Here is a 27,081-nt window from a genome sequence, read left to right on the forward strand (position 1 = left end):
GTGGCCATCACAAAGCCCTGATCTCAATCCAATAGAAAATGTGTGGGCAGAACTGAAAAAGCGTGTGCGAGCAAGGAGGTCTACAAACCTGACTCAGTTTCACCAGCTCTGTCAGGAAGAATGGGCCAGAATTCATCCAACTTATTGTGGGAAGCTTGTAGAAGGCTACTCGAAACGTTTGACCCAAGTTAAACAATTTAAAGGCAATGCTACCAAATACTAATTTAGTGTATGTAAACTTCTGACCCACTGGGAATGTGATGAAAGAAATAAAAGCTGAAATAAATCATTCTCTCTCGTATTATTCTGACATTTCCCATTCTTAAAATAAAGTGGTGATCCTAACTAACTGACCTAAAACAGGAAAAACTGCGTTTAAATGTATTTGGCTAAGGAGTATGTAAACTTCCAACTTCAACTGTAAATATATCAATGTTTTGTTCGCATAATATATTAAGTATGCATTCTTTAATAAAATACACTTGGCAAAAACAAATGTAGGCATTAATTATGCATTTCTTTAGCTTCTAAAATGTCTTGCTGCTTCAAAACAGTGCGTGACCAGCAAGCAGCAGTCCCCTCGAATCCTCCTCTGTTCCATATAAACCACAGCATTAGGGGTTGAATTAATCTTTCGTGGAGAGACGCACTTAACATAGGATGGTATGGTAATGTCTGTCAACAGGCTGTGGGATGTGACGACTAACAAAGAATGTTGTCCCAGTGCACAGATTTTTTTGTCCCTGATCATTTGGACAAATCATTATTTAAGCATTCCACTGCTTAGACGTTGTATGCAACCAATGGTTGCGTGCCATGTCATTGACTGTGTCATTGGTTGACAGATTACTATAACATACTGTATGTTGTAAAATACCTGTCCAGGCGTTGCAAGATCAACATCGAAGCAGTGCAACGCAACCAATCTCTTTTCTTTAAATTTCGGAAGGGGAGGGGATATTTGGCGCATTTTTTGGGTGTCACGCCTGCTCCCGCTCTCCCTCTCTGGCGCCAAACTGTCTTCACTACGCACATCGTTAGGCGCACCTGCGCTTCATCGCTGGTTACTATCGCGCAGCAGGGAATCATTGGACTCACCTGAACCCATGATTTGATTGCCTCCCCTTTATATGTCTGTTGCCTCTGTGTGTTCCCCGTATAATGTCCTTGTGTGTTCCTGTCCTGTTCCATGTCCGTTGGTTTAGTTAAATGTCTACTCCATGTACGTGCTTCCTGTCTCCAGAGTCGAGCCTTACATTGGGGTGCGTTCAGTTCGCTTGAGCGTTTGCTAGATTGCATTACGCTTTGTACTGAGTACTGAGCGGTATGTTTACTCGAAATGCATACAAATACCGTACTTTAAAGAAAACAAACTGTTTTGTGTAACTTCTGTCAAAATTTTAATGAAGAATGCTTAATAGTTTTGTATTGCACACACAACCAACCCCCGGCCCTAATTATTGCACCATATGGATATCTTATGGAAGCCTATTTTGGTGAATGCCTGTGAAATATGTTGATTATGGAGACAAACAGCTGGCTGAGACAGGTATGAAAAAAATATATGTTTGGCTTACATGCATTTTACTGTGGATGTTTAACCTATCATGATTCAGAAACAGTCAAGTAATTATAGGTTACTAAAAGTAAAAATAACAGAGATAATAACCATGATTACATATCCCATATAGTATATTCATGCATATGAAAACATTAACTGTCAAGGGTTATGTAAAATATTAATATCCTCTCCATTTTATAAACACAAGAATTCATACCCAATTCTGAAAAATATGCTATTTTTCAACCTCTATACATTTCTGTACCTATATAAGGAGGACCCATGTCACCAAAATGTAATTCAAAACTTCAATCTATTTAAACGGCCATAGAATATCTTCATCCACGTGAACTTGAGGTTCAACGATGCCATTTTTCTGTAAAATAAAATATGTGTTACCTCACAGTGACCCAACATAGGTTTGGAGATGTTATGCCCCTAAAATTAAGCAAATCAATTGAAAGCCAGTAAATTTTGACCCATCGTTTGTGAAATATTGATACAGTAAATCATCAGTATGAGCTCTAGTTGTGCATGTTTCTAAATGGGCTTACCTCTGGTGACTTCGAAGCAGCGCTCGCAGTGGACAGTGCGTCTGTAGACCCACATACTGTCCCCTGCCTTGAGATGGCCCAGGTCACTGCTACACACCTCACACTGAGAACACAGAGACACACAATGTCAGATACTCTCATTAGGCAAAGAAGAAGATCATGATGCATGTGTATTGATTGTTACATCTCAAGGCAGACACAGAGTCCGATAATCTCAATGAGAAAATGGTTGGATGTAATCCAATCAATCAATTATTGGATGTAGTGGTGCAAATGTAACATATTTATATCACAATATTGCAGATCTAATAAGAAGACAGAGGCCTCTGTACACACACACAGGCATGGATACTAGAATATAATATTTCAATAGTTTACCTTAAAGCAGGTAGTGTGGCAGTTGATCTTCATATCCTCCAGCACCATCTTGGGGTCGGAACTCATGGGCTTACGGCAGTAAGAGCACAGGTCTCTCTCCAAAACAGTCCTAGAGGGACTAATCATCACATGGCTGTATGAGAGAGCATGCATGGACCTCATGTAAGGCCAGACTGCATCAGCTAGGGGAGTTATTTTATCAAAACCATCAGCAGCTTTTTATTTGTGGCTAGATAACTATGTCATATGTTGTAACTATGTTATTGGTCTGTTACAACTGTTATATGTAATAACCATAAAATACATGTTTTTGTTTGTACATGTGATGTCTTAATCATGTGCACAGTCAGAGGAAAACATGGATATAAATAGCACAGTTTGAAAGCATGATGATCATGACATATAGATGACAGGATTCTTGAAAGTTGGGACAATCCTTGTGCTAATGAAATTAGCCCTGGAGCATTATATTGTGCTATAAACAAATATATAGTATATATGTTTGAAAATGTGTATTACATATTTAAATAATATAATGTTAGAATGACATAATCAAGGCCTTTAAACACCTTTTATGGTGTCTGATAGAGTTGACAATCATTTTATGAAAAAATTAATAATTAGGAGGTTGTTCCTTTATATGGTGTAATCGCTAATACTTTGGTTTATCAACAACAACATAAAGTAGAGCTTGTCTTGTCTTTCAGGAATCCCATATGAGATGATATGCATTCCTGCAATCTCACCTTTCAGGAGTAGAATACACCGTCTTGGTGGGTTTTGACATGAGAGAATCGAACAGATCGTCCTCAGCCCGGCTGAAGATGAGAATGGAATCGTTTAAATACAGTTTGTTACATGTAGTTTTCAAAATGGATGTCAATGGTGGCCTAGAGGTGGCCTAGTTAATTTGCATGCAAATCACTGCCAGGTAGGAGCCGATTAATACTACCGTACCTGCTGTCCTTGTAGGTAGTAGACGTGGTGTAGACAATGGGGCTGGTGACACTAACACTGGTGTAGTAACATAATATATATTGTCATATAGGTGCACATAAGAAAAATCACAACCATTTACATTTGTCATTCAGCAGACGCTCTTATCCAGAGCGACATACAGTTAGTGCATTCATCTTAAGATAGCTAAGTGGGACAACCACATATCAGTCATAGTAAATGTTTTCTCAATAAAGTAGCTATCAGAAAAGTCAAGATAGTAAGGCGGGGAAAAAGTCAAGTGCGAGAGTTCACAAAAGCCTTTTTTTGGTGAGGGGGGTTGGGGTGAGAAGAGGGTGCACTGGGATTATTTAAAATACTCTGAAGAAGTTTTCAAAAGATGGGCAGGTACTCTGCTATCCTAGCTTGAGGGGGAAGCTGGTTCCACCATTGGGCTGCCAGGACAGAGAAGAGCTTGGACTGGGCAAAGTGAGAGCTGCCCTCCCATCTGGGTGGGAGGGCCAAGAGACTAGGGACCAGAGGGAGTGCTCGGGTTGGGGTGTAGGGTTTGAGCATAGCCTGAAGATAGGGAGGGGCAGTTCCTCTTGCTGCTCCGTAGACAAGTACTACGGTCTTGAGGTGGATGCTAGTTTCGACTGGAAGCCAGTGGAGTGTGAAGAGGAGCAGGGTGACATTGGAGAACTTGGGAAGGTTGAACACCAGGTGGGCTGCAGCGTTCTGTATGAATTTCAGGGGTTTGATGTGGAGTCCAGCGGAGTCCAGCCAACATCCAGTTGAAGTAATCCAGACGAGAGATGCCTGGACAATTGCCTGGATCAGGACCGGCGCCGCTTCCTGTGTGACGAGGAGGGATGATAGGTCCTCTGGGAAGTTTAGTTTTCCCAAATTTTCGCTCAGCTGTCCGCAGAACTTTTCTGTAAGCTCACAATGACTCACTCAGCTACAGAGCCGGAGGGGAGGGCCGACTAGGCTGGGAGGAAGACAGAGGGAGTCATAGGATACGGAATAGGAGAAACGTGGGGTTGAAGAGGCAGAATCAGGAGACAGGAGGGAGAAGGATTTAGCAGAAGGGAGAGATGGTAAAATAGAAAAGGAGAGAGTAGTGGTAGAGAGAGAGCGAAGATTGCAACAGCGCATGAGCATCTGGGTAGGGGCTGAGTGGCTAGGGTTGGAGGAAAGGGAGACAGAAAAGGAAAGAAAATAGTGATCATAGACCTGGAGGGTAGTGAGAGTGAGGGTAGTGAGAGTAGTGGTCGAACAGACTCTAGTAAAGATGAGGTCAAGCGTACTGCCTGCTTTGTGAGTGGCATTGGCTTTGAAACTATGTTTAGTGATAAAGATAAATACAATCCCAGGCATGATGCCATTAATCATTTCATCAGATTAATTTAAAGAGCATTACGTACCTGTTGTCTGGATTGCTGGAGTAGCTTCTACGGGTGTTGGTTGAGGTGTAGTCCTCACTGTGTGTGAGGAAATAGGGTGGGATTGTAGGTTATTTTCAAAGTCTTGTGAGGATTTATGGGCTGTGAAACCCGTCTCTAATAGGTTGTTCTCAAGATGATTGCATTACAGTCTGCGATAGCAGATTTACTGATTTCCAGTACGTCATCAACTTTCATCCTAAAAAACGAATCATTATTATCTGTACATCAGTCAGTCTGACACCACCTACTGGACATAGACGTCACTTCATCTTTTAATTTTGATTGAAATTTGGTTGTCAACTGTTGTGAATTCAACAAACATTTCACCATGTCATTGGATTTAGGTTCAAATTGGGGGAAAACTAAATGCCCTTATGCTGATGAATTTTTGCAAATCCATTGAGTGTTCCTCGTGGATTCATTGTCATATAGATTTTTGGGGGTTGAAATGGGATGTGTTGATTAGTGTTGATTGAACCAGTTTTTACTAGAGGTCGACCGATTATGATTTTTCAACGCCGATACCGATTGTTGGAGGACCATAAAAGCCGATACCGATTAGTCGGCCGATTTATTTATTTATTTATTTGTAATTAATTACAATTACAACAATACTGAAATGAACACTTATTTTAACTTAATATAATACACCAATAAAATCAATTTAGTCTCAAGTAAATAATGAAACATGTTCAATTTGGTTTAAATAATGTAAAAACAAAGTGTTGGAGAAGAAAGTAAAAGTGCAATATGTTCCATGTAAAATATGTGCCATGTAAGAAAGCTAACGTTTCAGTTCCTTGCTCAGAACATATGAAAACTGGTGGTTCCTTTTAACATGAGTCTTCAATATTCCCAGGTAAGAAGTTTCTGGTTGTAGTTATTATAGGAATTATAGGACTATTTCCCTCTATACCATTTGTATTTCATTAACCTTTGCCTATTGGATGTTCTTATAGGCACTTTAGTATTGCCAGTGTAACAGTATAGCTTCCGTCCCTCTCCTCGCTCCACCCTGGGCTCGAACCAGGAACACATCGACAATTAGTGCGTGCTAACTAGCTAGCCATTTCACTTTGGTTACACCAGCCTCATCTCGGGAGTTGATAGGCTTGAAGTCATAAACAGTGCAATGCTTGACGCACAACGAAGGGCTGCTGGCAAAACGCACGAAAGTGCTGTTTGAATTAATGTTTATGCACCTGATTCTGCCTACCACCGCTCAGTCAGATACTTGTATGCTCAGTCAGATTATATGCAACGTAGGACACGCTAGATAATATCTAGTAATATCATCAACCATGTGTAGTTAACTAGTGATTATGATTGATTGTTTTTTATAAGATAAGTTTAATGCTAGCTAGAAACTTACCTTGGCTTACTGCATTCGCATAACAGGCAGCCTCCTTGTGGAGTGCAACGAGAAAGAAGCAGGTCGTTATTGCGTTGGACTAGTTAAAGGTTCCAAGATTGGTTCCCCGAGCTGACAAGGTGAAAATCTGTCGTTCTGCCCCTGAACAAGGCAGTTAACCCACTGTTCCTAGTCCGTCATTGAAAATAAGAATGTGTTCTTAACTGACTTGCCTAGTAAAATAAAGATTTTAAAATATATATATTTTTTTTAAATCGTCAAATCGGCGCCCATTTACCCACATCACAAATTTGATGCTCTCGAACGTGCCCATATATTAGTCAGGGGCCATTGTACAGAGCATTTTGTAGTACACTATTCTACAACCATTACCTTGGCTTGGAGCTGATTGTGTAGGAAGAGGACCTGGTAGAGGAGACATCGTCACTCCTACTGTAGGAGCAGTTTGGAATGGGAGACAGAGAACGCGATATTAAGGAAGATGGCTGTGTTATTGTGAAATCTGACTGTAATGACAACAGAAATGTTATAATTTGATGTCAATTATCGGTCCAATATGCAATCCCTAGAAAGCTATAGTTAAGTTGCATGAAGGACAGTAACTGTTGATCATATAAGTTGTAAATACAACATTGTTGAAGAAGAATATATCATTAACTACTGGTTCTTGTTTAGAGGTTATTATGTTTACCTGGTGATGGTCCTAGTTGTAGAGGTCGGAGATTTCACAGTTTTGACATCCCTAAATGGAAACAAAGATGGGATACATTTTGGCTACTCACCTCACACACAGATAATGAACCGTTACTGATATTGAGAAGTATTTTGCTGAAATCGATTTGATTAAATCAGTAAAACTTACCCTTTGGGGCTGTCCACAGTGACAAATTCTTTATTGGTGATGGTTGTAGTACTGTAAGTATAAACAATGGAAATGATATGCTCAGTTTGAGTTGATCTACAAATATCACATGATGAAACCAATTTTTATATACTGTGGACCACTTGAGTGTTCGGATGATAATGTTTAGCAAGGGTTCCAAAAATGTAGTAAAAAGGAGAGGTGAGAGGACTACCCTGCTGTGTTCCCCTCGACAAATTAAAAAAAGGAAGCGATCATATTGGATTGGAGTACAATACCTTAACCCACTTGATAAATCCAGGGCCAAAGCAAAACTTTAAGGGTATTTGTCAAAAAGCCCCAGTCCATCCTATCAAATGTCTTCTCTGCATCCAGGTAAAAGGCTGAGTGCTATTTTTGACATGAGGTGAAGCACATTTCTAAGATTGTCTGTGGAGGTTCTACATTTTACAAACCTGATCTGTGTGAATAATATGAGGCAAAACCTTTTCCAGCCTGGCTAGTACTTTTGAAAGCAAAAAACTCCCTGGGTCAGTGGGGTCTCTATCCTTCTTGAGAATGAATTAAATTAGTGCCTTATTAACAGCGTCAGGTAGCTGCTCCAGTTCCAGAGCTTCTGCCGTGTTAATATAGGAGCTAATACGTCAACGTTCCTCTTGTAATATTCAACCAGCAAGCCGTCTAATCCTGGCGTTCCAGACTTCATTGATATGATGGCTGTTCTTATCTCAGATTCTAATATAGGAGCATCCAAATGTTTTATTTGTTCTGGGGACACCCCTGGAAACTCTCTTTGAAAAAAAGGCATTCAATTTAGCTGGGTCTAAGTTACAGTCAGACATACAAAGAGTTGAATAAAAGTCACAAAACACATTGTTATTATATTTTGTACCAGTCAGTACCTCCCCACTTCCATTTTTGATAGCTGGTATTACAAAACTGGCATCTTTTTGTTTCAATTGTCTAACCAATAATTTACCTGCTTTTTCACCACTTTCATAATAGTTTGTCCTCATTGCATATTCAGCCTTTTTGTTATAGATCTCATGTAATTGAATCGTCAGATGACAGACTTTTCAATAGTGACTCAATATTTTTCTTGGATAACTATTTTTCCCAAATCTTTAATTTGAGACAAGTATTTCAACTCTATCTTCCCTTTTCTTTCTACTGGTGTGTGCTATTATTTTGCCCGTAAACATAAGCTTCAGAATTCTCCAACACCGTAATCAATTTGTCAGTGGAAATAATATTTGTTTGAAAAAAAACACTTGAGATCTTTGAGGGAAATATTAAATGTTTCATCTTGGAATAAGGACGTATTCATCCTCCATCTAATGCTTTTCTTAGCCATATCAGCCTAAACTACTATAGATAATTCCACTGTTGCGTGGTCAGTCATAGCAATAACCCCTATTTTACAATCTATCACATCTTTAGTCATACTTGGAAATTAGGAAGTAATCTATCCTGGAATGAGATTTATGGTTATGTGAATGAAATGTATATTCCTTCTTCCTAGGATTTACACATCACCATATATATCTACCAGACCAAGATCCCTCATTAATAGGTGTATTGCTGCTCTGTTCCTTGGTACAGTTTTACAATAAGTAGTTTCATCAAGGATACCATCTTGAACCTGGTTAAAGTCTCCCGCCACTATTTATTTTTCCCATGGCCTTATGGAAAAACCCAGGATCCTTCTTTTGGTGCATAAATATTAATACACATATTAACCTTATTACCATTTACCAGTGCTTCAACACACATATTTCCTTTCTCATCCTTATGTTGCTGTAACATGACAAAACTCAAATTAAGGCGCCTGTCTCAGTTAGCTGTGTCTTGCACGCTTCTGTGGAGATCCTCATACAGTTTGCCGTTGTTCTCGGCTTTCTTAATCAGTCATCTTCCAGCGTTGATATCCAACCCTCTGCTTCATCTAGCCTCTGTAAATACGCCCAATACATCTTCTTGCATATCCATCTGAGATTGCATGACCCGAGGAACATTCGATTTGAGAATGGTGCTGACTCTACCCATTTCTTCCATGGCCTTCTGTAGGGATGATTGCAAGGCCGACAGACAACGAGCTGGGTTCTATGTTCTGCCTGTTCAAGGTCATACTTGCTGAAGTGCTAGCAGCCATGCTAGCCCTTTTAGACGCTGCGTTAGTGATTGTGCTACGTGTACGTGCTGAAGCTGAATTCAACACAGACATTGTTGAAATACTTTGATAAAACAAATAAAAACAACTTTCCCCTCAAAAACAATGATACTAAATTGACTATTTTATCGAACTTTGATGAAATTGGGAGTGTTTTATCGGGAGGCTCCTTTCAGACAGCCACCTTGCTTCGCAGCATCACGTCTCAATATTGAATAATATAGATCATTCTAGCTTGTACTGAATTACATGTATTATATTACACAGGTACTGTAGAAGTTTATTGGATTCAACAGTGAACCTTTCAAGTTCAATACTGAGTGCAGTATCCTGCAGTATCTGGAATAACATGAACACCTCCCTAAGGGAGACCTTACCTGTCAGGGGAGGAGTAGCGAGCATTCATGGTTGTCGGCAGGAGAGTATCAAAGAGATCATCCTCGGTCCTGTGAAGATTATAATTATACTGTAATTAGATACATTATTAATTATGTTCAATGTCAACACCCTTATATCAATTTGAACACCGAAGTCATTATCGTTAGCTAAATGGATTTGACAGAAGGGACAATATGAATATAATGGACCAATCCAAGGCCTTCAATTGAAGGTCAGTATGCTTACTTTGAGGAAGTCCGCTTTGGGATAGTGGGGGGTTTCTTGCTGACATCTCTGAATGAAAAGGAATGTGTTTTTAGGGAAATATAGCATTTCATTACGGTTTTGCAAAAGTCGTTCACATTGTGTGTTTGTGTTTAGTGCATATCGCTGCTCAAACTCACCCAGAAGTGCTTTCCTTTTTAGTGGTTTTCAGTGTCACAGTGTCTGTTTTGGAGACACTTGTCGTGCTTGAGAAACATGGAAGCAATGGATTAATATGTTGACCAATATTCATCAATATTCCTACACTAGTTCATTGGTGAATGTGGACACGACCAAATCAAGTATGAGAAAGTTTTTTAATCGCCTTCTAAAATCTTAAAAATAATGTGAATGTTTATCTATCGATGAAAAAATTGTTAAACAAAGATCTTACCTGTCTGGGATCAAGTATTCAGTTTTGACGGATGTTGGTATCAGACTACTGACTAACTGATCCTCAGTCCTGCCAAGACAACAGTAACTCATTTATTATTAACCAGATACTGCATGGATTGAATTGATTATATTGTTTGGAGATTATACAGACATACAGTATAGCACATGTTACACATCCTATGTTATTGTGTCACTTGTCAAGCCTGATTTTACACATTGGGGTTGGTCACTTTGACTTCTCGCTCACTTTTGGCTTTGAAGGTGGTGTTCTATGTATGATATATGTTACTGTTACCGCTACCGTTACCCGTTACCATCGCAGTTACATTACTGTTCCTGTTGCATTGTTACTGTTACTGTTAAATCTCTGCCAGATTTACTACAGCTGGGGAGGGGGGTTCTAAGCTGACATTTGGATTGGTTTTAAGATGTTCATACAATGGATCATTCAGCTGTATGATTTAGAATTCTAGGACCCCTTTAGGTATAAAAAAAAGTAAACAAATGATTTGATAAAATATTGAATTTGGCCTTCACTACCATAATGCATTGAATAACAAATTCATAAATGGCTAAAACATCTTAAGGACTACGGTTTTGGAGTGTCTGTCCTATATCTAGGAGATATAAGAAAGCTCTGGAAATATATATATACAATTGGCCCAGCGTCGTCCGGGTTTGGACGGGGTAGGCCGTCATTGTAAATAAGAATTTGATCTTAACTGACCTGCCATGTTAAATAAAGGTTAATTGACTGACGAGTTTCAGAAGAAAAGTCTTTGTTTCTGGCCATCTTGAGCCTGTAATCGAACCCACAAATGCTGATGCTCCACACACTCAACTAGTTTAAAGAAGACCAGTTTCATTGCTTCTTTAATCAGAACAACAGTTTTCAGCTGTGTTAACATAATTGCAAAAGGGGTTTCTAATGATCACTTAGCCTTTTAAAATGATCAACTTGGATTAGCTGACACAACATGCCATTGGAACACAGGAGTGATGACTGCTGATAATGGGCCTCTGTATGCCTATGTAGATATTCCATAAAGAATCTGCAATTTCCAGCTACAATAGTCATTTACAACATTAACAATGTCCACACTGTATTTCTGATCAATTTGATTTGCAAAAAGGACATTTCTAAGTGACCCCAAACGTTTGAACGGTAGTGTGTATATATATGGTTTTGTTTTACACATATTTGACTAATTTTGGGGGGTTAGTCATAAAACTACCTCCATAATTGCATTACACTTTTTACCGGTACTGATTACCTTCAGATGTTTCCCATGACTGTCACGTTCTGACCATCGTTCGTATGTGTTTTCATGACACATCGTGTTCGCGAGAATCTCCCCTTTCCACAGTGGGGTCCGAGTAGTTTGTAACCCAAACGGTTTGGACGCTACAAAAAGAAGTTGGCACATCGACGCTACAGACGTTTCATGAGAAGACACATTTTCATGGTCTGACAAACACTGCTGTAGCTTGGCCACCTTCCACCTCACATGCGAAAGGCCACCATAGATGGATGTGGTAGATTGAGACACAGTCCATGCAAAAAAACAGATACAGTATCTCTAGATTAAATTGACGGATTTTGATGGGGAATTTCTTATTATGTTATTTAGATTGCAGCACCGGTGCGTCAATAGACTCTAAGGGGGATAATTATTATGTCATTATGAGCCTTGTCAAGCCTGATCTTACACTTTGGGGGTGGTCACTTTGACTTCTTTGACAAAATACAATTACAAAATAATATACAGATCAAGTGTACCAAAATAAACTACAAAATATATTTATTTAATTTAAATACAAGTATTTTGTATTTCAAAAATATGTGTATTTAAATTAACAGCAACAACATTCTCAGCATGGCCTTGAAGGTGGTGAGTAGGGTGTCTTATATAATTCAAATCATGATTTCACAAGTGCTCACATCTTTTGAATTTCGGAAGGGGGCATTTGGCCCATAGACTCACCAAAAACGGGCTGAGAGTTTTTGTTTAGAGTGTTAGAGAGGACACTACTTCGCTTGTTTAACACATCTCCCCCCAGAACTAAATCGTGCATCAAATGCAATTACGCAAACACTACAGAATGGTACTTGAAAGCTTCACTCAACAAGTTGCATGTCAGTCTACAGCCCTGCTGCCAGCTATGTCACCAGTCTGCCTACCACTGACATGATAAGACATCCTCTTGGATGCAGCAGGGAAAAGAAAATACCACTGGGGGTAAAAAGAAAATTATGTGTGCTCGTATATATGTCTCTGTGTGAGAAGCTGCAGCAGGAACATGATTGTATGATCAATGGGCCTGTCTGGGTCCTCTGCCAACACAAGTAAACATATTCTCCCTGCAATCCCTCACAGGCCTTTCACAAGCTTATCATATATAGCATCATGGTTATTTATAGTACAGGCCATAGATGTTTTAATACGGTGTTGTATTAAGATTACTTAAATTGTCAATTGTACACAAGGTCAAACCATATTTTGACTTGTCCCAACCCCTCGGAAAGACACCGACACATATACAGGTTGAAAAGGTTGGAGCAGAGGGCTGCCACACTGGGTACCCGTGGAGCAGTAGTTGTGGGGGTTTAAGTGCCTTGCTCAAGGGCACAAAATTGCATATAGGATTTTGATACAGCAAGCCTTTGCCAGCTCACTTCCCGAAAGAGTTTTCCGACCCGGATTCAAACTGGCAACCCTCCCGTTCCTTGCTCGCCTCTCTAACCACTAGACTATCTGCCACCCCTATTTTCAAAGGGTGCGGTTTACCCTTTTCTGGAGCTGAAGACTCGGTCGGTGAAGCTCTCAGTGTTGGTGGTGGGTGATTTCACAACTGGGGATCTGTAAACAGAACCAAGAATGTTTATGTACATCCTTTGATGGGGAATAGTAAAGATAAACCAGGTGTGTGTAAATGCCATACCTGCTCACACGCTGGCTTGTGGAGATGGTAGTCTCAGTAGTTGTTCCACCTTTGGTGGTGGTAGTTGTTGTGGTGCTGAAGGAATGAATTAAACAGAATATCAAAACATTAAAATGTTACTGTGTCACCTTTGATAGCAATACGTTTATAAAAGTGGTGAATAAACTTGGCCACGGCTCCTTTGCATAATAGATGACTAGCTTGCCCCCCCCCACTCCAAAAAAATGATGATCTAATGATCTACCTTGTTTTCTTAGGTTCCTCTGTGACTGTTGTTTTAGAGACAGTGGTTCTGTAATGAAATTACATTAGTAGAGGCTGAATATGAGACATTTCATGGACAATACATTTTATTACACAAACTATTCAGTGCACAAGCACAACTGGAATTCATGGTCATATAGGGTCACCTACGTCTTGAGACAATCTGACTTCGGTGGTGAGGTACTGTAACAAACAAAAGACAGCATTTGGAGATCATCTCTTTCACAACAGCTAAATATCCACTTACAAAACAATTCTGTTCATATTCGAACATTACCTTTTTGTGTAGGATGTGCTAGTACGTCCATAAGTTGAAGGCAGGGTGCTACATCAAAAGGGGAAATTCCATTTTATTAACAATAATATAACTGCTAACTGAGTGGACAAAATTTGTGCATGGGTGTCATAATTGTGTAATTTTCTGGTTAGGATCTGTTTTTCCGGTTAAAGTGATGTCAGCTAACCAGATTGATTATAACCAGGTAAAGACATATTTTTCGAGTTCACAACCTGACCATTGCGTATTTTAATGCAATTTTGTCTACTGGGAACATATTACTGCAACAAGTAAAGGTGTGAGTTCTGTAAAGGAGGAGAAAAGCCTACTGACCTGCCCTTGCTCAATTCATCCTGACTCCCACCAAATCTGCAATCAGATGACTTTTAAAGTGCATGTCATCAGTCAGTGTAAGTATTCACCCCCCTTGGATTTTTTTTGGCATTACAAAGTGGGATTGAAATGGATTTATTTGTGATGTATTTCTATAAATAATTATATAAATGTTTACAAATGAATACAAAATGTAGAACTAAAATGTCTTGGTTATGTAAGTATTCACCCCCTTGTTATGGCAAGCCTAAATATGTTTAGGAGTCAAAATGTGCTTAACAAATCATATAATAAGTTGCATGGACTCACTCTGTATAATAATAAAGGGGTTAACATGAGTTTTGAATGACTACCTCATCTCTGTACCCCACACATACAATTATCTGTAAGGTCCCTCGGTCGAGCTGTGTATTTAAAGCACAGATTCAACCTCAAAGACCAGGGAGCTTTTCCAATGCCTCACAAAGAAGGGCACCGATAAAAAAAAATACAAATTAAAAAGCAGAGACTGAATATCCCTTTGAGCATGGTATTAGTTAGGCTTTAGATGGTGTATCAATACAGCCTGTCAATACAGAGATACAGGCGTTCCTCCTAACTGAGTTGATGCAGAGGAAGGAAACCGCTCAGGAATTCCACCATAAGGCCAATGGTGATTTTAAAATAGTTACAGAGTTTAATGGCTGTGATAGGAGAAAAACAACATTGTAGTTACTCCACAATACCAACCTAAAGGACTAAGTGAAAAGAAGGAAGCCAATACAGAATAAAAAATATTCCAAAACATGCATCGTGTTTGCAACAACGCACTAAAGTAATTCTCCAAGACATCACTGAGTACCACTCCACATATTTTCAAGCATGTTTATGGCTGCATCATTTATTATTTCTTTATATTTTTTTTACTTTTTGGATTATGTATGTATTTTTGGGTATTACTGCCTGTTAGAGCTAGAAACACAACCATTTCACTGGCCCTGTGATAGCATCTGCAAATCTACAGTTCAAGACGGAAGTTTACATACACTTATGTTGAAGTCATTAAAACTCGTTTTTCAACCACTCCAAAAATGTCTTGTTAATTAACAGACTATAGTTTTGGCAAGTCGGTTACGACATCTACTTTGTGCATGACACAAGTCATTTTTCCAACAATTGTTTACAGACAGATTATTTCACTTATAATTCACTGTATCACAATTCCAGTGGGTCAGAAGTTTACATACACTAAGTTGACTGGGCCTTTAAACAGCTTGGAAAATTCCAGAAAATGATGTCATGACTTTAGAAGCTTCTGATAGGCTAATTGACATAATTTGAGTCAATTGGAGGTGTACCTGTGGATGGATTTCAAGGCCTACCTTCAAACTCAGGCCCCTATGCATGACATCATGGGAAAATCAAAAGAAATCAGCTAAAACCTCTGGTTCATCCTTGGGAGCAATTTCCAAATGCCTGAAGATACTACGTTCACCTGTACAAGCAATAGTATGGCAGTATAAACACCATGGGACCACGCAGCCATCATACCGCTCAGGAAGGAGATGCGTTCTGTCTCCTAGAGATTAACGTACTTGGGTGCGAAAAGTGCAAATCAATCCCAGAACAACAGCAAAGGACCTTGTGAAGATGTTGGAGGAAACAGGTACAAAAATATCTATATCCACAGTAAAACAAGTCCTATATCAACAAGGAAGAATCCACTGCTCCAAAACCGCCATAAAAAAGCCAGACTACGGTTTGCAACTGCACATGGGGACAAAGATCGTACTTTTTGGAGAAATGAGGAAACAAAAATAGAACTGTTTGGCCATCATGACCATTGTTATGTTTGGAGGAAAAAGGGGGAGGCTTGTAAGCCGAAGGACACCATCCCAACCGTGAAGCATGGTGGTGGCAGTATCATGTTGTGGGGGTGCTTTGCTGCAGGAGGGACTGGTGCACTTCACAAAATAGATGGCATCATGAGGTAGGAAAATTATGTGGATATATTGAAGCAACATCTCAAGACATCAGTCAGGAAGTTAAAGCTTGGTCGCAAATGGGTCTTCCAAATGGACAATGACCCCAAGCATACTTCCAAAGTTGTGACAAAATGGCTTAAGGACAGCAAAGTCAAGGTATTGGTGTGGCCATCACAAAAATTTGTGGGCAGAACTGAAAAAGAGTGTGCGAGCAAGGAGACCAAGAAACCTGACTCAGTGACACCAGCTCTGTCAGGAAGAATGGGCCATAATTCACCCAACTTATTGTGGGAAGCTTGTGGAAAGCTACCTGAAATGTTTGACCCAAGTTAAACAATTTAAAGGCAAAGCTACCAAATACTAATTGAGTGTATGTAAACTTATGACCCACTGGGAATGTGATCAAAGAAATAAAAGCTGAAATAAATCATTCTCTCCACTATTATTCTGACATTTCACATTCTTAAAATAAAGTGGTGATCCTAACTGACCTAAGACAGGAAATTTTTATTTGAACTAAATGTTAGGAATTGTGAAATACTAAGTTTAAATGAATTTGGCTAAGGAGTATGTAAACTTCCAACTTCAACTGTATGCACAAGACCATGTTATGGGAATGCTTTCATTGGCAAGAACTGGGGAGTTTGTCCAGGATAAAATGGAGCTAAATACAGGCAAACTCCTAGAGGAAACCTAGTTCAGTCTGCTTTCTACCAGACGCTGGGAGACAAATGAACCTTTTAGCAGGAAAATAATCTAAAACACAAGGCCAAATCTAAACTCAGCAAAAAAAGAAACATCCCTTTTTCAGGACCCTGTCTTTCAAAGATAATTCGTAAAAATCTATCTTCATTGTAAAGGGTTTCAACACGGTTTCCTATGCTTGTTTAATGAACCATAAACAATTAATGAACATGCACCTGTGGAACGGTCATTAAGACACTAACAGCATACAGAAGGTAGGCAATTAAGGTCACAGTTATGAAAACGTAGGACACTAAAGAGGCCTTTCTACTGACTCTGAAAAACACCAAAAGAAAGATGCCCAGGGTCCCTGCTCATCTGCGTGAATGTGCCTTAGGCATGCTGCAAGGAGGCATGAGGACCGCAGAAGTGGCCAGGGCAATAAATTGCAATGTCCGTACTGTGAGATGCCTAAGACAGTGCTACAGGGAGACAGGACTGACAGCTGATCATCCTCGCAGTGGCAGACCATGTGTAACAACACCTGCACAGGATCGGTACATCCGAACATCACACCTGCGGGACAGGTACAGGATGGCAACAACAACTGCCCGAGGTACACCAGGAACGTACAATCCCTCCATCAGTGCTCAGACTGTCCACAATAGGGTGAGAGAGGCTCAACTGAGGGTGTGTAGGCCTGTTGTAAGGCAGGTCCTCACCAGACATCACCGGCAACAACGTCATCTATGGGCACAAACCCACCGTCGCTGGACCAGACAGGACTGGCAAAAAGTTATCTTCACTGACAAGTCGCGGTTTTGTCTCACCTGGGGTGATGGTTGGATTCGCGTTTATCGTCGAAGGAATGAGCATTACACCGAGGCCTGTACTCTGGAGTGGGATCGATTTGGAGGTGGAGGGTCCGTCATGGTCTGGGGCAGGAGGGTCACAGCATCATCGGATTGAGCTTGTTGTCATTGTAGGCAATCTCCAAGCTGTGCGTTACAGGGAAGACATCCTCCTCCCTCATGTGGTACCCTTCCTGCAGGCTCATCCTGGCATGACCCTCCAGCATGACAATACCACCAGCCATAGTTTTCGTTCTGTGCGTGACTTCCTGCAAGACAGGAATGTCAGTGTTTTGCCATGGCCAGCGAAGAGCCCGGATCTCAATCACCTGAGCACGTCTGGGACCTGTTGGATTGGAGGGTGAGGGCTAGGGCCATTCCTCCCAGAAATGTCCGGGAACTTGCAGGGGCCTTGGTGGAAGAGTGGGGTAACATCTCACAGCAAGAACTTGCAAATCTGGTGCACTCCATGAGGAGGATACGCATTGCAGGACTTAATGCAGCTGGTGGCCACACCAGATACTGACTGTTACTTTTGATTTTGACATCCCCCCCTCCATTTTGTTCAGAACGTTTCTTTTTTTGCTGAGTTTATATTGCAGATCCTTACCAAGAAGACAGTGAATTCTCCAGAGTGGCCTCACAAATTTGACTTAAATATGTGTAAAAATCTATGGCAAGACTTGAAAATGGCTGTTTAACAATGATCAACAACCAACTTGACAGAGCATAAATAACTTTAAAAAGAATAATGGCCAAATATTTTACAATGCAAGCTTACCCAAAAAGACTCACAGCCATAATCGCTGCTGGGGTATTGACTCAGGGGGGTGAATACTTACTAATCAATATATATATATATTAGTGTTTTATTTTTCATGAATACATATTTTTTAGCAATTTTCTTCCACTTTGACATTACAGAGTATTTTGTGTAGATCGTTGACAAAAACGTATAATTAAATCTATTTTAATCTCACTTTGTAACAAAATAAAATATGAAGAAATCCAAGGGGAGTGAATATTTATGATATGCACTTTAGGTATAGGACACATATTGGTTTCTGAGGAGGATGACAGTGTGTGTTGTACAGTGATATTGATACCTCTTTTTTAGTGCCTCTACGGAGGACAATGTCTTGGTGGTTGTCGTTTGAGGGGATTTTGAGTCTGCAGGCTCAGCACTGTGAATGAATATGTGAGCTACTATGATTATATTGAACCTTGGATAATAACACTCATGATGTAGTAAGTAGACCACAATCTTTCAGTAATGATCAGATGTTTTCTTTCATTATCTCGAAGGATGCTGCTGTTTTTTTTCGGTAAGTATTCATGAAAGATCCATGACATGGTATATTATTAGAGTGCTTTGGGTTTTAATGGTTCTATATACAAGTTGAAGCCAAGATGAGGAGATATATGAGGGAAGGGACTTCGGGAGATACAGTATCAGAAAATAAGAATCTTTACCTGTCAAGAGCCTCATTGGACCGGTATTTGTTCAGAACCACTCTGCCAAAGTTTGGATCCTGGCTAAATGAGAGAAAAGAAGAGGACATGTTGAGAGGCAGTTTCCTGTTATTTGTGCAACCACTACTAATATTTTTTTTATTTAACAGTAATGACACAGCAGCCATGTTTAGTCACATCCTAAACTTCTACCACACCCTACAGTAATGTTCCATTCAGATGATCGGTGGAGGTGTGTGTGTGTGTGTGGTTTGTATGTTTGTTCGTGTGGTGTGTTTGTTGTGTGATGCCAGTGTCTCACTCGACTGCTTCGTCCTGATCTGCGTTGCTCCTGATCCAACTTCTGTCCTTTAGCAGAGAAGTCTTCTTCTTGGGGTCCTCAATCGCCTGGCTGGGACTGCTGCTCTTAGCTACAACCATCACAACACCACACACAGACACAAAACACTGACAAACTGACCTATACATCTTATATAAAATATTGCAATTGACTGAACAAAAGCAGTACTGCATAATAATGACATAATTATCACAATTGAAAGTGCATAACTATTACTGTTGTCCTATTAGTACATCTAACTCAGGGACAGTCTTTGTCTTTCACCTGATCCAGTCATTCTGGTTACTCAACACCGGTTACAATGCTGACCCCTTTGTGAGGTTATGACACTGTGAAACCGCACCCTGTGTCAAAATCCACCGAGGAGTTAGGTACTCTTAACCACCCCTAATATTTAACTAGTGTCATTGCTGTTCAGTCCTCACACAATGGCCATTCTGCTTTTGCTCCATTAACAATGCTTAGGGGTGGATTGGGACACAAAACATGGCTGAATGAACGGACAAATGGAGGAGTGAACACTGGGTGTATAAGAACAGTAAAAACAGACAGCCTTTGTGAAAGTCATATCTACCTCATTGCTGTTAGGAATGTGAAATTCTAGCTATGTGGCACGGAAAATGCTCATATGCTGTGTTATTCTGTATACAGTGCCTAGCAAAAGTCTACAGCTTGCACAGTTTTCACATTTTGCTTCTTTAAATTTCAATCTAGAAAGTTAATACATTGGGATTTTTTTCCACAGCCTACTCCACAGTTATAGAAATGTTCTGCAATTAATACAAAATTTAAAACAAAGAAGTCTTGATTACAAAAGTCTCCAAACCCCTTGTGGCACACCTAAATAAGTTCAGGTAAAAATATGTTAATGGTAAATCCCACAAATTGTTGAATGAGGTCCATCCGTTTGTAAAATAAATGGTTCTCATTATTTAAGACTAACTTCCCCTGTCTCTGTAAAGTGTAAAGTCCCTCAGTTGGATAGTGCATTTTAAACAATGATTTAACCTCAGAGCCACCAATGATCTTTAGAAGCATGTCTGCATTTTTCAGACAGGCATAGATCAGGGGAGGTTACGAAATAATTCCAAGTCACCGAATATCCCTTTGAGTATTTGTCAAGTATGGTAATTCATCTGTGGATGGTGTATCATATCACCCAGACACTGCAAAGATATGGCCATCCTTCCTAAGTGAGCTGTGAGGGAGAATGGAAACTGCTCAGAGATATCACTATGATGCTCATAGGTCCAATGCAGATGTTTTTAAGATCTCAATTTCAAATTATTTCTGGGTAACAATTAAGTACCTTATTGTGATTGTTTTAAATTAATATGGTCAAAAATAAACAAAAATTGCTTCTTAGCAATGAGTAATGAGCCATTTCACAACCAAGAATTCTGCTACATATATATATATATATATATATTTTTTTTTAAATTAAGTTAAGTTTTTTAAGTTAACTTAATAAATATTGATTTAATCCTTTTCATATTAAAATTGAAGGCAGCAAAATGTGAAAACTGTGCAAGGGGTGTGTAAGACTTTCACTAGGCACATAGTTACTTACCGGTACTGGTAGAATAAGACCTCTTGGAGTAGGAATAAGACATGTTGATATTGTCACATTTGTTGAATCTGGAAAAAAGGGAAATATTCTAAATTCAGTAACCATCATTCATCCACAGGGTGGTGTATTGGTCACAATACTGTTACTGTATGACAATAAGGAGCTGTGTTCAAGAACAAGGTAAGCCACTCTACTGGGGTAATATATACATTCAGAGAAACTATAGCATTGAGGTGACCAGGACATGTCACCTGTCATCTTATGTAACAACTGTGTTGTTATAGAGAAATATATCCAACTTCTACACAAAACCCTAAGTCTTTAGGGTTATATATTTTTTAAATGTATTTCCCATCCTAAATCAGCTATTATGACAGCTGACTTGCTTTAAATAAATAAAAACATCTTGATAACATTGTCCCACATGTAGGAGTAGTAACACCAATGACGGTAACACCAATGAGGGGGGTCACAGGTACAGAAACGATCAAAGAAATGCATACAAAGATTAAGTTAACCAAAACCATTAGCCTAGCCCTCAGTCCCCATCCTCCCTTCCCACCCGGAAACCATGTTTCCCATGTTGATAGATTGAGAGATTCAAGGGGCTATCATCGATAAGTAACATAATAGATGCAAAGCATTGAATATTTAAATTCATGCACTTCAAAATGAATTTTGTAACTATGCCCCAGAAGCATTCAACTGCAGGGCACTCCCACATCATATGACGGAATGTGCCTACCTGATTTAGGGGACACAGTGAACAGTTGGGAGTTGGGGCCAATTTCATTGTAAAACATTTCCTTGGTGTTAAATAGTCTGTGAACAAACTTAAAATATATAAATTGGTGATTCGGATTACGGGATGCCAAGGTCATATTTTTCCATATTCTGTTCCAGTTAAAGGATTGTTTAGATTCAATTAGATCTGTAGACCATACTTTTTTAATGGCTAACTTTCCAAAAGTTGTTTATATATTATAGAGATCAGTCCTTTCAGGAGACATCATTGGATGCTTCAGTAGTTTATTTATTTATTAACTTCTATTTAATCAAGGGAAACCTATTAAGACCAGGGTCTCATTTTCACTGGTGCCCTGAGGACATATAATTGAAAAATAATCTACATGATACAAGATAGAATAACAAGATACAATAACAAGTAACAAGTACATTACATTAGAACATCACAAACATCACAGGCATCATAAACAAGCTATTCAAGTCATCAATCAAAACAATTCACACCTCGGTGAACTGATTTATCATCAGGGTTTTAAAACTGCCCTAATGGCAACAGGGATTTCAAATGTAATTAATTTTGTAAGTGATTCCAAAAACGTGGAATGTTAAAACTAAAAGCGGATTTACCTAGTGTGGTGGAGGACCAGACAACCTTTGGATACAGGATACAGTGGCGCGTATTAAGCTGTCATCTGTGATAAAGCCAAGGATGTTATGGTACATGGCATCCAAAGGTTTAAGAGTAGTGGCTGTTTCATTCCAATAAATGGTGTCCCCGTAGTCAAGAACTGGCAGGATGTCACGCCCTGACCTTAGAGAGCCTTTTTATTTCTCTATTTGGTTAGGTCAGGGTGTGAGTTGGGTGGGCATTCTAGTTTTTCTATTTATTTGTTGGCTGGGTATGGTTCCCAATCAGAGGCAGCTGTCTATCGTTGTCTCTGATTGGGGATCATACTTAGGCAGCCCTGCAGAACTTTACGTTCGGTATTGTATTTTGTTGTTTTGTCGGAGTTCAGTATTAAAAATCATGAACACTTTCCACGCTGCGCTTTGGTCTCATTCATCTAATGACGGACGTAACACAGGAAAGTTGCCTGTACAATCTGCCTCCTACTGTTCAGGGAGAGGCATTATCTATTTCTACATAGCCTGGTCAGCCTTAGAGGCAATAGCGTACAAAACAGTGTCATCTGCATATAGATTAATGTAACAGATTTTTGCAGATAGACCAATATTATTTATATAAATAGTGAAGAGGACAGGTCCCAAAATCAACCCCCATGGGACACCTTTAGTAATATCAAGGTAATTTGACTTGACACCATCAGAAAGCACACACTGTGTCCAATCTGACAAATAGTTCCCAAACCACTTGCAAGACGCCTGGTCGAGGCCCATTTCAGACAGTCTTTGAATGACCAGGTGATGGTCAACAGTATCAAAGACAGTGATTCCTATGATCTAAGCAATTTTATATAAAATTTAAGACAAGCATAGCAGCTGAAACGGTTCTATGTCCAGGTCTAAAACAGACTGGTAACAATATCATTTGAAGTTAAAAAGGTTTGCCAGTAAGATTTTTGCAAGGCTAGATCGTGTAGAAACTGGACGGTAGTTATCTAGGTCAGAAGGATCCCCACCTTAGTAAAGGACATGCTCCGCCTTCCAGATCTTAGGGACCCGGAAGCAATGTTTAAATAAAAAATGTGCGTCCTAGGTTCTCCAATGAGGGGGGAAGAAAGCTGCAGTAGAAAGGGATCAAGCAAATCAGCTACCAAGATCAGGGTCATTTTGTCACATTTCAGATCATTGAGGATTTTCATAAACGGGTTGCAAATGGATGCAAATGTCACTCCAATTCAAGAATGACCCAGAGACAATGGACATTTTTCATTTTGCTGTAACATGACGCAGCCCAACGACACAACACCCACACACGACAGACCAAACTATCTGTCTGTACTGTATGTAGTATGTCGACATAGGCAGAATTTGCTCTTCAGATAACAACCCTTGTCCACATTGTTGTACCAACAGTGCCAACTGCCAGTGCTCTCTAATCCCTGACTCACCAGTTAAGCCCGCAAACCTGTCTGTCTTGCTCTGCCCCCAAAGAGTGAGATACAGACACACCCTCAACGACACACCTTTCCTATACACACCTTTGAAAGTAGAACACAGAGCTGCACATAAGCAACATTCCTCGGGCCATTCATGATAAGGAGTATACTCTCTCCCACTAACATCCACATTATTCGGTGCGAGCACAACCTTGACAAAACATTAGCAAGCCTTTCATTAGCAGGCCTGAGTATCTGAGCTGGGAAGTACAGTATCTGCCCAGAGCCATATAATTCTCTGTATATGGCTCTGTATCTGCCTATAGAGCAGGAATATAAATAAAATAAAAAATACTTTAAATCTTTTTTTAACCACTAATTATTGAATAGTGGTTGATGGATTGGTTATTGTAACTCAGACAGCTAATGTCAATCTAGAGGTGGCACTGAGATCCAGAGTAGATCATGTTGTGTTACTAATTTCTAATGCATAATCAGTTTGATTCCTAGCAAAGGACTCCAGCTGTGCTTCATAACTTTAGACAGAAAAAGTATCCTGCTTGTGCTGTGTTGACAACTCATATGGTCATTGTCATGCCTGGCAAGACAGTATCACAGACAGATCAGGGACCAGGTCAGTACATTTACCATTCCCAGTTTTAAACAACAGGGATAGGAAAACCAACATCTTAGCGTGACGACTGATAATACACTCAGATCAGATCTCCAGGTGGGTGAGAATGCTTTCACGCTTCTGAAAACACAAACATTTTAACCATAAGGATGCCCTGATGATGTGATTATGACTGAATGCCAAAATGGCCTTCATGTCTGTCCCAAACCAGATGGAATTCAGTTCATTCTAGCAATATGCTGTTCAGAGAATTAAAAAACGGATAATAATTCTCCTGTTTCAGATTCAATGGTTGCTTTATCAACTAATTGATCGTTACTGTGTAGCTTGTTGGTCAGTAAACGACTAGGACGATTATCGTGAAATTAATGGATGAGTCTTCATTAGCAGTCCTGAGTGGCAAATTGTGCTCTCTGTCTTATCAATAAATTAAGTTCTGTCTTGACTTTGGAAAGAGAAGTAGCAATCTTTCAAATAGTAGTAGCCAACTCTTTCTGTTGTCGGGTGTTGAGAGCTGCCATGTTCCCACAGGTGAATTGTGAATGGACAGATTATGCTAGCTGCTGGAGCGAAATAGAGCTGCTAGTTGTTCCTTGTAATAACTTAATATAGTGTTATATGTTGATAACTATTTTAAAATAGGTCTACTAATTCATTGTTATTTTGCAAAAGAAAGCCATGAGCAAGCCACATGTTTCAATGCATGCCACCGGAAACGGAAACCAAGATCAAGGTAATTTTTTCAAATTTTTGCTAACTGAGGAGTTTCATAAATGGATGCAAATGTCACTCCAATTCAAGAATGACCCAGAGACAATGGACATTTTTCATTTTGCTGTAACATGACGCAGCCCAACGACACAACACCCACACACGACAGACCGAACTATCTGTCTGTACTGTAGTATGTCGACATAGGCAGAATTTGCTCTTCAGATAACAACCCTTGTCCACATTATGTTGTTGTACCAACAGTGCCAACTGCCAGTGCTCTCTAATCCCTGACTCACTAGTTAAGCCCGCAAACCTGTCTGTCTTGCTCTGCCCCCAAAGAGTGAGAAACAGACACACCCTCAACGACACACCTTTCCTATACACACCTTTGTAAGTAGAACACAGAGCTGCACATAAGCAACATTCTTCAGGCCATTCATGATAAGGAGTATACTCTCTCCCACTAACACCCACATTATTCGGTGCGAGCACAACCTTGACAAAACATTAGCAAGCCTTTCATTAGCAGGCCTGGGTATCTGAGCTGGGAAGTACAGTATCTGCCCAGAGCCATACAATTCTCTATATATGAATTACTATTATTGAATAGTGATTGATGGATTGGTTATTGTAACTCATACAGCTAATGTCAATCTAGAGGTGGCACTGAGATCCAGAGTAGATCATGTTGTGTTACTAATTTCTAATGCATAATCAGTTTGATTCCTAGCAAAGGATTCCAGCTGTGCTTCATAACTTTAGACAGAAAAAGTATCCTGCGTGTGCTGTGTTGCCAACTCATATGGTCATTGTCATGCCTGGCAAGACAGTATCACAGACAGATCAGGGACCAGGTCACAAAGAATGCTCTAACTCTGTCATATCCCTGTTGCCTCCCATTCTACATTTTACATGAGGTAAGAGCAGACTGCTGCTACGATTTGAGATTGATTACAAGGTACAAAATCTGTCATTCTGCCCTTGAACAGGCAGTTAACCCACTGTTCCTAGGCCGTCATTGAAAATAAGAATTTGTTCTTAACTGACTTGCCTAGTAAAATAAAGGTAAAATAAAAAATAAAAAATAAATTAACAGCTCACATTATGAATATAGAGTTTTTTTTAAAGCTTAGGCATTATCTATAGATGATTTTAAGAAATTAGACTATATTTTAAAATTTCATGTCAATGTAAAAAATATGTACATATCATTATTTATAATCAGTATATAAGTTCCTATTCATGACAGAATTCTCATAACCCATTTAAATGCTCTGACAAATACATTCACACATGCAGATAATTTTGTGAACATATTCATTCAATACATTCTATTCTTACTCATTCAATACAACATACTTTTGTTTCACAGCACATTATCTTAATTAACACAACAGCCTATGTTACAACGAACAACATACATTCAAATCTTCTCTGATATGAGAAATACGAAAAACTAAACATAAGTTTGTCTTTACATACCTCTAGCCTTCTTATGATACTAAATCAAAAACACTGACTTTGCGTATATGATTTGGCAGAGAGACAGGCTACATACCTCTGGAAGCTGAAAGCTGGTCCACTCACGCAACAGATATTCAAAAGTTTTACTAGCGCCTAGGTACTCTTAGAAGTCTATCAGTCACTAGTTTAGTCACTTGTTATTACGCCTTTCTTTATTCTCTATCCATGTTTTTAACCTCCAGGGAGGGGACACCAAACTGGCCAATGGCACCCGAGGGTGTGGCCTCAGAGACATCTCTCTTTCTCTCTCTCTCTTTCTTTCGTCATCTTCGCACTCCACTGATTGCTGTATGTATTGTTTGGGGTTTCACAGAGAATGGAATCAGCTAGGTGGAGTAGAGTAGGAGGGACACCTCTAAGGTCACCAGTTTTTGCTTCAACAGG

The 27,081-nt window shown here is 39.6% G+C and overlaps 1 protein-coding gene across 1 annotated transcript; it reads right to left on the reverse strand.

Moving 5' to 3' along the window:
- Window positions 1-1,376: 1,376 nt before the first annotated feature.
- Window positions 1,377-27,021, reverse strand: scel (sciellin). Its single transcript, XM_020462326.2, has 24 exons — window positions 26,732-27,021; window positions 21,019-21,086; window positions 19,410-19,518; window positions 19,109-19,171; window positions 18,742-18,819; window positions 14,137-14,172; window positions 13,804-13,851; window positions 13,677-13,709; window positions 13,507-13,554; window positions 13,263-13,337; window positions 13,109-13,180; window positions 10,318-10,386; window positions 10,064-10,129; window positions 9,906-9,953; window positions 9,659-9,727; window positions 7,112-7,162; window positions 6,941-6,991; window positions 6,622-6,681; window positions 4,857-4,913; window positions 3,451-3,507; window positions 3,240-3,311; window positions 2,494-2,611; window positions 2,116-2,218; window positions 1,377-1,937 (listed from the first exon to the last, which is right to left on the reverse strand). Exons 2-24 carry the CDS (start codon window positions 21,059-21,061, stop codon window positions 1,921-1,923), a joined length of 1,443 nt encoding a protein of 480 aa, XP_020317915.1. The 5' UTR covers window positions 21,062-21,086; window positions 26,732-27,021; the 3' UTR covers window positions 1,377-1,920.
- Window positions 27,022-27,081: the final 60 nt, after the last annotated feature.

Source organism: Oncorhynchus kisutch, linkage group LG26 (assembly GCF_002021735.2).
Source record: "Oncorhynchus kisutch isolate 150728-3 linkage group LG26, Okis_V2, whole genome shotgun sequence".
NCBI lineage: Eukaryota > Metazoa > Chordata > Actinopteri > Salmoniformes > Salmonidae > Oncorhynchus > Oncorhynchus kisutch.

Coding starts and splice junctions, on each gene's coding strand:
- scel (XM_020462326.2), bottom strand. CDS start 21,061: ATGTCTTATTCCTACTCCAAGAGGTCTTATTCTACCAGTACCG. Junction 19,519..21,018: donor GTCTTATTCTACCAGTACCG/GTAAGTAACTAT, acceptor TGATGGTTGTAG/CTAAGAGCAGCAGTCCCAGC. Junction 9,728..9,905: donor CCAAAGCGGACTTCCTCAAA/GTAAGCATACTG, acceptor TAATCTTCACAG/GACCGAGGATGATCTCTTTG.